Source organism: Gekko japonicus, unplaced genomic scaffold (assembly GCF_001447785.1).
Source record: "Gekko japonicus isolate JY-2015 unplaced genomic scaffold, Gekko_japonicus_V1.1 scaffold552, whole genome shotgun sequence".
NCBI classification, from domain to species: domain Eukaryota; kingdom Metazoa; phylum Chordata; class Lepidosauria; order Squamata; family Gekkonidae; genus Gekko; species Gekko japonicus.
Genome location: NW_015167552.1, coordinates 849,507 through 859,920, shown reverse-complemented (window position 1 = coordinate 859,920; position 10,414 = coordinate 849,507). Strand labels below are relative to the sequence as shown.

Sequence of the window (10,414 nt, the reverse complement as noted above, 5' to 3'; positions counted from 1 at the left end):
AACTGTAGACTTCTCCTAGCTCTTTGGAGGAAGTGCGGGATAAAACGGAAACAGTGAGCCCCAACACTAGCACTGCAATCCACCTTTGCGTAGGGGAAGTCGTATATAAATCTGTAGCTCGGTCGGTTGGCCCATCTCAGTGACATAAGTATGCAGGTTATTTTTTACTGGGGTGAAAAGGTGTCCCCTAAACCCAATTTTTGTTTCTAATACTGCCATTTCATCAGGCAATCCTTCCTATCCACAGCAATGAAAAGTTCCTTTCTTAATGTCTTATGTGGCATCAAACCTTTGGAAACCAAAATCTGAAAACTTCTATCAATGGCCGCAAGCTTACTTGAAAAAAGCTCTAAGGCTGCAATCACACACACTAAATAATCCACTGTCAATGCACTCTCCAACTGGATTTTACTGCGTGAACTGACAAAATCCTATCCGAAAGTGTATTGAAAGTAGACTGAAAGTGGATTATTTAGCGTGTGTGATTGCAGCCTAAGAAAGCCATGATCAATATAATCAAGGCTCTATATGGTTCTGAATGTAACAACTCAAAGTGTGGCACACCAATTCCTTGCAAACTCTCGTAGTAATTCACAGCAGAACTGGGGCCACTCCCATCCTTAATGAGTGGCAGGGCCAAAGGCTAACAGAGCATCATCAAGAAAGGCAGGGGGAAATTCACATTCAATAGCATCAGGGAACATTGACCCTTGAAAGCCTGGGAAAGCTTTGTTGGTCTCTAAGGTGCCTACTGTACTGGAATCCTGGGTTTTCAAATGCAGACTACTTGAAACTATCTTCATGAAAGGCAAGGCAAGGGAAAGTTCAATAATTAGGGTTAGGGTTAGGGTTGGACAAATCTTCATGATTTGATGATGACAGCTGGGGGGGCCCCTTCCTTCCCCCCTCTCCGCCGCCGGAGACAGAAGGGGGCAGAGAAAGTCTCTGGGGGGCTTCTTGGTGCCAGTTTGGCAAGGGGGCTGCCCAGAAGCGGACGGGCCGCCTTTCCCCCGCTACCGCCTGCCTGCCTCCGCGGGGCTCCTCCCAAGCAGACCACCCCTCCCCTTCCCCGGCCAGGCTGCGGGCGATGAGAGGCTGCCGGCGGCCGCCCCTGCCTCTCCTCCCACGCCCTAACGGCCGACTCGCGCTCTAGGCAAAGGCTTAGTTTGCCTAGCTGGCGAGCTGGCCCTGAATGCACCTTTGCGTGTTGAGTAGTTGGGGAAGTCGTATATAAATCTGTAGCTTGGTAGGTTGGCCCATCTCAGTGACATAGGTATGCAGGTTACCGCCAGGCTTTTGAGTAGGAGCCGCCCCCCCACTATACTACCACCGCCCTGAGGTCCTGAGGAAACATCCTAGTATGGAAGAAGCCTTCTGCCGTCTTCTTGGAACTTCGGACATACGACCCACCATCCCTAGATTATGGAAGTCACTGAGCACTTTGTTCAACTAGGATTTTTAAGATGTATTATATGTTTTTAAATTATTATGTATATTATTGTTTTATTATGGCAAGGTTGTCTTGCCTCTGTAAGCTGCCCTGAGCCCACTGGGGAGGGCGGGGTATAAATACGAAAAATAAATAAATAAATAAATAAATGCCTCCCCGTGCCTTCCCCGGCCTGTCCAAGGGTTGGCAGCCACGGGGCACCCAGGCAAGCCAAGGGAAGGCATGGAGTGTGGCCTAATATGTTAATGAGCTGTGCTGTCAAGGGTGTGGCCTATTATGCTAATAAGTTCCTGCTGGGCTTTTTCTACAAAAAAAAGCCTTGAGTTCCAGGATACTCACATTTGGACAATAGAGAACAATTTTGAGAGTGCTTGTGTAATGTTCCTGTCTTCATAAAAATGAAAGATTTCAAGAGCTTCAACAGAGAGTGCTTGCAGTTGAGAGTCTCAAGCTGCAATAATTGTGTATGGTTTTAAAAATCTACATGTTGATGCATATTGTCTTCAAAAAATAAGGTCTGCGAAATCTGTTACAGCCTTATGAGGTCTTGATGTGACACCAAGGAACAAACCTTGGCATGCAGCTTCCCTGCATGTGGGGTTAAAGCCCAACCAAAAATGACAATAGAATTGGAGCATTAATGCTTAGCCCAGTGACAGCTTTAGATCATGATATGCAAATGATTAATTCTTCAGCAGTTAGCACAATCCATGCACATATTTCCCAGTGATTTAACACAGCCTTTGGGGTGAGATCCAAACAGCACATTGTTCTGAAGCCAGGCATTCAAAAGAGACAAAAGGGATGCACACAGAAGGCATACCCATGTTATCAGCAGTGGCTCCGGTGTGGTGGAATATTCTTTCTGCGCAGTTCAGGAAGAACCTCACATTATTAGCATTTCAGGAGCAGTGTAAGACTAAGATTGCCAACTGGACAGTAGGGAAATTGTTCAGACTCTGTCCATGCTTGTAGATGCCACCACCTCCTGTGGCAGTGAATTCCATGTGTTAATCACTCTTTGGGTGAAGAAGTACTTCCTTTTATCCGTTCTAACCCGACCGCTCAGCAATTTCATAGAGTGCCCACAAGTTCTTGTATTGTGAGAAAGGGAGAAAAGTACTTCTTTCTCTACCTGCTCTATCCCATGCATAATCTTGTAAACCTCGATCGTTGTCACCCCTCAGTCTATCTGCACAAGACTATCTGCACAGGTGCCCCACTTATTTATTACTTTATTTATTTTCTTTGTTTATAGTCTGCTAGTGGGGATCCAAAGCAGCTGACATTGTTCTCCTCTCCTCCATTTCGTACTCACAACAGCCCTGTGAGGTAGGGTAGGCTAAGTGTGATTGGCTCAAAGTCATTGAGTAAGCTTTCATGGCAGATTAGGGATATGAAACTGTGTCTCTTAGATCCGAGTCCGACTAACCATGAGACTGTGCTGGCTCTCAATTTGTGTTGCCAACCTCCAGGTAGCAGCCAAAAATGAGAGATCACGGGAGGAAGTAGAATTCCAAAAACAACATCCGTGACAAAAATAACAAAGAGTCAATAAAGATAAGTTGCAAAATTGTTTACTGTAGTAATTTCTGTAGAAAATGTTAGCACTCACATGCTAACGAATACTGCGCAATGAATAATTCGTTTCACAATATTTGCTTTATCTGAGCGTGTAGCAATCCCAATTCTTATCAATCACTACTTATCAACTCCTGTGAAGACCTTGGGTTTTGTTATCAGAGAGTCAACATGGAATGTTTCTTTCAGGAGTTGATAAGTAGTGATTTTTGTCATGGATGTTGTTTTTGGAATTCCTCAACCTCCAGGTGGCACCTGGTGATCTCCCACTATTACAGTTTATTTATTTATTTATTATTTGAACTTTTAGGCTGCCCTTCCCTGCATGCAAGTCTCAGGGTGGCATACATCATACAGAGGTTCCCAAACTTATTTGGCCTACCACCCCCTTTTCAAAAAAAATTTTTTACACAGCACCCCCCTGGAAATCTACCTTCAAAAAGTGGACAAAAAGATGCAGTGACAAATTTGCACCAAAGGCTCCTACCACCCACCTGGATCGTTCCAGCACCCCTCAGGAGTGGTATTCCCCACTTTGGGAACCAGTGGGAACAATAAATAATTTAGATTAAATTAAAAACCAGTAATAAAACAATAAATAACTGTTTTATTACAAATAAATTAAAAATATATAAATAAATAAATAATAAGTAATAAAATAATGGAGCTGCGGTTGCTCAAGTGGTTAAGATGCTGAACTGCAGGCTGTGGAAGGTCAGTAGTTCAGCAGTTCGAGACCCGGGTGCCGCATGATGGAGTGAGCTCCCATCTCTAGTTCCAGCTCCTGCCAACCGAGCAGTTCGAAAGCAAGACATTGCAAGTAGATAAATAGGTACCACTTTGGTGGGAAGGTAACAGCGTTCTGTGTGCCTTGGTGTTTAGTCATGCCGGCCACATGACCACGGAAACGTCTTCGTACAGCGCTGGCTCTTCAGCTTTGAAACGGAGATGAGCACCGCAACCCTAGAGTCGGACTCGACTGGCTTTCGAGCAAGGGAACCTTTACCTTTAATAAAACACAGCACGCCTCTTCTCCCCGGCAAGAGCAGACGCCGGGGAGGACGAGCCAGATGGGAGGGGGAGGCTGCCGAACTGCGCATGCCCGAGCATGCGCAGTACGGCCGGGGGCCGGGATGCGGCGGCGCAAGGACGCGCCGCCGATCCCACGGCCGGCTTGGGGCGCCCCAGACGATTGCTACCACCTAGATAGGTGGTTCGTCTTTGCAGCGGAGTATGGGCAGTTGGGACAGATCAGGGACGGAGACGGCACGCTCGCCAGATGTTGAGGTGAGATCGCGCCTGTTTGCTCCGCCCCAGTTCCGTCCCGCTCCCGGCCCAAATGGGCTCGTATGAACGGGGCCAAAATCCCACAGGGCACAGATGTTCTCCAGCAGAAAGTTTCACCAGGTGGAGACAGCTGAATCTCACTCAGGCCAGAGACCACCAAGAGCAGTTCCCCCGGAGAAAATGGCTACTTTGGAGGACGGACTCCATGGCACTGTATCCTGCTGAGATTTCTCCCCTCCCCAAACCCCCTTCTCCCCCTTCCTACAATTAGAGACAGCAAATGGCAGGGAATGTGTTTGTGCTATTCAAAAATACTCCGTGTGGGCTGTTTGTGTGTGGGTGGTTAATAGAAAAGAAACTTGCCAAGAAAGGAATGGCTCACAGCCACAACAATTGTGCTTTTTCATTCTCTGAATCTCTGACACTTCCCAACTGTTATCATTCAACAGTTAGTTTATTTAATGGGCTCTGAGGACTAGATTCACTCCCTCTAGTGGCTAGATTAAAAACACACAATTTAATTTTTATTTTTTTTAAAAAAACCTCTCTGTAGATTTGTCCTTTCTCTGTACTGTGATTGTATTCATTCTAGTTGGCCAGTATTTGACATATTTAATCTGAATGTGGAACGGACAGGTGCATTGAAATTACATTAAAATATGCGCCCCCCCAAAAAAAAGCATAATGACTTTAATAGCTTGATCAAAATGAAAGTTATAAAATAGAACTTCATGCCCAACTTAAATGGCAGCAAATCACACCATTTTGCAGCCGCAGTTGTCCTTCATGCTGGGTTCAAAATTAACAGCTACTATTCAGAAAGCGGGGGAGGGGGGGAGACCTGAGCATAAACAGATGGAAAGTTCTGTCTCATGGGGCACAGCAGTGGTAAAAGAACAAAAACTTTTTTTTTAAAGTATCAAAACATTATAATGGTATGTGTGAATGCTGAGGCTCCAGTCCTGCATACAGGACCTGCTGAAATTTCATCCATGCCTAAGGGGGTGCCAGCAGCTACTGTGTTGGACTAAGGGTTGCCAGGTTTCCCCTCACCACTGTTATGGGGTGGGTGGGGTAGGCTGGGTGGCACACAGAGCCCTGGCTCACCAAACACCCAAACACTAGCAGCTAAGCCACACTGGTCAGCATGAGCAGAGAGACTGGGTGGTTCAGAGCCCTGAGTCCACCTATGCAAAAAGCAAAGAGCAACCCCCTGCCCAGCAAAGCGGATCAACTTCTCTTTGGTCTATTCCTCTCCAACTCCCGGCAAAACCCAACAAAGGAGGGCTGGGCTTCAGCTTGGGTTTTACATAGTTTTCAGATCCCACAGAACTGAATGGGAGCTCTGTTACTGGCAGTCAGCAGTGCCTGTCAAGCTTTGGAGGTTCCCTATTGGTGTTTCCATGGCTGGAGAATTCCACCCCCCACCATTGCCTTGGAGTTTAATTGATTGATGCTGGGTTGTCTGGGAAATGTATCTGTTTCACGAACCACCACAAATCGTTCATGAAACTTTCTTGATGGGTGTGCTTCCACGAACAACGCTTTATGAACCACGAACCAGCCAAAGTTTGCCATGAACTGTAGTTTGTGAACTGGTTACAAGTTCTCCTCAATTGCTGCATATGTAGTCCCTGATTCAGTTTGTGACTGTGACCTGCTTGGAGGTCTGGAGTGGGAACTATTTGGCCTGTTGGGGAAGCCCGTGTGTATTACTCATGGATTTCCCTGTTCTGTCAAACAGGACCATTTCAGCTTGGAGGAGACTGAAACCCCTTCATGCACAACACAGTCTGGATCTGAATTGGGGACCATGCACAGGGGAACTGAGGAGAACTTGCAGTTAACATCTGGCTATTATGTAGGGCACAAGGTAGGTAGCTTGGACCCAGTTGATATACTCTGTAATGTGTCAGTGTGTGTTGAGCTCCCAAGATCTGCTATTGGGACAGATGAACTGTTATGGGACACACCTGGTTGTGTGAACCCTCTGTAATATATCTTGTGTTTAGTATTTTAAGGCACTGAAATGAGTATAGTTACCTGGTTATAACACAGTCCAGTTGATTTATAATTCAGAGCCTCTCGGTTTGTACATAGCTGGTTCTAGAGGGGCTCTTTTTTATTGTCTTCAGGATGACAGACAACAAAATGAAAACCTGTGGGTTACACATCTGTTCGACAGGTCTCTCAATTTATCTCTTTCAGCTCCTGTTATTTCTTTGCCACCTCGAGATACCCAGAATTTCACAGGAAATGATGTCATTTTTGGCTGCGAGGTGTCTGCCTTTCCCATGCCACACCTTGAGTGGAAGAAGAAAGGAAACCAAATGTTTTTGCCAGGAGACGACGCTCATATTTCCATCCAGGTACACAGTGTAAAGTGGGTAAGGTCGCTAAGGGACCAATTTTTTTGCGGCTATTAAGAGACACGGGGCTTGACCGAGATTAAGTGAAGTCCCACTGATATCATGGAGAAAGTTCATTGTGTGCTTCAGACTCACCCACTAAGATTTAACTTTGGCTGTATCATACTTATAGAACTCTTCCTAGAGTGGTAAAATGTTGATTCAGAAAATATAATCCCTTACCTTAAGAGCATGCCTTCACATTGGGGAAGGATTTTCTTTGCTCTCTGTATGTGAAAGCAATTTACCTGTTGCACCCACTTAAGAATTCTTAATAGGATATTTTATTGCAGAAAGCCAGTACAGTGTAGTGGTTAGATTGTCAGAGAAGCATCTGGAAAACCCAGATTTGAATCTCCTTTTTACCATTTATGCTGTTCCCGGCAGCATGGAGCTCGCCCATAAGAACAGCTAAGTTTTCAATGTATTTGATCACTCATTTAAAATTAACTTTATTTAATTTTTTAAGCATCCAAAGGTTCAGTTTTACTCACATTCCTTTTCTGGTGCTGTTAGGAGCCTTAAAGTCCCGAGTCTATTGAATGGTTCATGTGGTAAAAAAGGAGCTGGATCTCTCCCGTCTGCTAGCTGAGAGGGTTACAAAAACACTGGGAGAGGAATTAACTTTTTCCTGGGCAAAAGTATCAAAGGAAAAGGGAGTCTGTATAAAACCAATCAAGAAAGCTACTTCTAACCAGCTGACCTTGAGGTTACTAAGACTACATTACCCACAGTCCTCTATATATCCTCTCCTTATATATAATCGTCTTTTGGGGTGGCAAGATTCGATGCGCGGCAAAATCAGTTGGCTCACCCGGGGCCAGATCCATTGGCTGCCTTGCCTTGTAGTATGGCATCAGTCCCACCCACAGACCTGCCGGCCAGCATCTCACCCTCAGTCTCCAGGGAGCCATCGGGCGGGATGGACGCTCCGGCGGCCACTCTGGTGGGGAGGCAGGAGGATGAGCCCGGCTGGCCTCTGCATGACCTGGTTGCTCCCTCTGGCCCCAGGACGAGCCGGGCTGGCCTGTGCTGCTGATACCGCCTTCTAATAATGATGATGATAATAATAATAATAATAACAACAACAACAATAATAATAATAATACTTTCCATTTATTAATCACTTTCCCCAGTGGGCTCAAAGCGATGTACAGTTACTCAATATAGACAAGGGACTAACAATGGGGATAGGGAAGACAACATATATTCATTTTAATTGCATGCGCTGTCACTGCCTGGTGTAGATGTCTTCTGGCTGGCTCCGTCATTTTCCTGCACGGCTGCTTTGCTGGTCAGCCTTCAGGACCCATATGTAAATCGCCACACTGCCACCGCCTGGCCGGAACATCCATTGCAGGAGTTCTTTTCATAGCCGGGAAGCTGTTTTGCCTTACAAGCCACAAGGGAGATTGGCGTGTCCACCCTCTCTAAGGAGTGGTTCCCATTTTATCTACTCGCCGAAGCTTTCGAGTCGCTGGGCTCAGGCCACCGCCTGCTTGTGCCTCCCTCCAGTGGGCGGACGATCCACTGAGGGTGGTGGAGAGCTGGGCCACAGCCAGTGCGAGGGCACTGAGGGACATGAGGCAAGACCACCGTGGTCTGGCTTGGTATGGATTCCTCTCTGCCGCTGTGCTCGCCACCTCCACTCGGCCCGGGCATGGCAGCAGCAGGAGGATGAATATCATGGGAAGGAACAGAGGGAGAGATGGCAAGTGGCCAAGAGGGAAGGAGGTGGCCAGCACCACCACCACAGGTGCCTGGGGAACAGCACATGCCACCCGGGGATGCCAACAAGGGGACGAGCCCGGCAGAATGGAGAGGCAGCGCTAAGGGGAGGTGAGAGGGTCAGGGGCCTGAGGGGAGAAAGTGGAGAGAGAAGGGTCAGGGGGCTGAGGGGCAGACTGCCCTGGAGGCAGACCACAGGACGCCCCCGAGAAGGGAGCCAGTGCCGGGCCGTGCTGTCGCCCCTCGACAACATGGTTTCTGGAGGGGGGAGAAAGCGGGGGGGCAGACCTCTGTCTGCTCGGATATGGCCCGGCCACTGAGCTGGTGCCGGCCCGGCCCCTCCCCCCACCCACATGGGGCCTGGGGACCAGGTCAGAAGTGGGGACCAGGGGGGAATGTCTCACGTCAATCTAGAGCTCGTTGTCTTGATTCTACAATGGGCTTTGCTCCTAGTTTAAAGATACAGTGCAACTTGCTATGCTTTACTATTCTAATCTCTGCTGGGGCAGCACACCATTGAAGTTTGCTTGGTGTCCTTGGGCCAGTCAGTCTCTCAGCCTAGTGTACTTCACAGGGTTGTTGTGAAGATAAAATGGAGGAGAGGAGAGTGAGGGAAGCCACTTTGGATCCCAGCTGATGAGAAAGGCAGGATATAAATAAAGTAAATAATAATTCATATAAATCTGATTGTGCATATTATAGAATAGCTTAACTCAATCACATATAGCAACATTTAGTGTCTTGCAAAACGGTTATAAGTTTGATGGAAAAGCAGCTGTGTGTTGGGCCCATGCGTCTGCATTTATGTATGTGCATTGTATACCAGAGGTAAGATGTGTCTGTTCCCTACTCAGATATTTAACAATACCCCTGGGACAAGGCTTAACAAATAAGTCATAAATTGGAAACATGCATATGAATAAAATTCTACAGGCATTTTGAAAAAACGTAGGCAGACTTCCCCTGCCCTCCCAGTGCTGTGTGTGTTGAGTCCCAATCTGCAGTAGTGTGGACATCACCCTGAAAAATACAAAAAAAACCCTAAGTGGTGGTGTTTGTCTACTGAGAATAAAAGATCAAAGTAGACTATAAGGAATGCATTTTTTTTGCTCTCAAGTCACAGCTGACTTATAGCAACCCCATAGGGTTTTCAAGGCAAGAGACATTCAGAGGTGGTCTGCCATTGTCTGACTCTGTGTCACATCCCTGGTATTCCTTGGAGGTCTCCTATCCAAACACTAGTCAGGGTTGACCCTGCTTAGCTTCTGAGATCTGACGAGATCAGGCTAGCCTGGGCTATCCAGGGCAGGGCATGAGGAATGCAATACTGGAAATTTAAAGCATAAAATTTGAGGCTGCCTATGGAATTTATAATACTTTTTTATCTAGGAATACTACAATGGAGTGCAGCTGCAGTCTTCAATCCAACATGGCTACTTGTACATTTTGGTCCTGTTTGAGATTTCAGAGAACTCACTTGGAGGAAGGATGGAATAAAACTGTACTACATAGAGGAAATCAGCAGAAGATACATGGTAAGGATTTCATCCTAGATATTTACTGTTTGTTTTTCTTTTTCTCAGGCAAGAGGTGGGCCCCGAAAATACAGCATAACTGGGTGGTTACAAATTCAAGGAATCAAGAAGTCAGACCAAGGCATCTACATATGTCAAACAAAAAACAAATATGGTTTTGCCTATTCCTCAGCAAGGCTGGAAGTTATTGAAGGTAAATCACTGCATTTATATATCATGTTTTGAAATAGGAACCTTTCAAGTATGTTTGCCAAATTTGGTAATAGCTACTGTCACACTCAGGGCAAAGCCTGGTGTTGTTACTCTACCCAGGGTTTCTAGGATACACAAATATAATGACAATCAACAAGGCAAGGGACAAAAGCAAGGTCTACAAACCAGTCCAAAGTCAGGGAACCAAAGTTCCAAGGGTCAGAGGAAAAGAG

At 46.4% G+C, this 10,414-nt stretch overlaps 1 protein-coding gene across 1 annotated transcript in view; it reads left to right on the top strand.

The window, feature by feature from the left end:
* LOC107112550 (kazal-type serine protease inhibitor domain-containing protein 1-like) overlaps positions 1-10,133 on the top strand; it is a gene marked incomplete at its 3' end in the record, with an annotated part of 10,932 nt that extends 799 nt beyond the window's left edge. Inside the window, exons 2-3 of the mRNA XM_015413704.1 lie at positions 6,527-6,687; positions 10,038-10,133. Coding sequence (XP_015269190.1) covers positions 6,527-6,687; positions 10,038-10,133 — 257 coding nt within the window. The remainder of the gene's footprint in view (positions 1-6,526; positions 6,688-10,037) is intronic.
* Between the last annotated feature and the right edge of the window lie 281 nt (positions 10,134-10,414).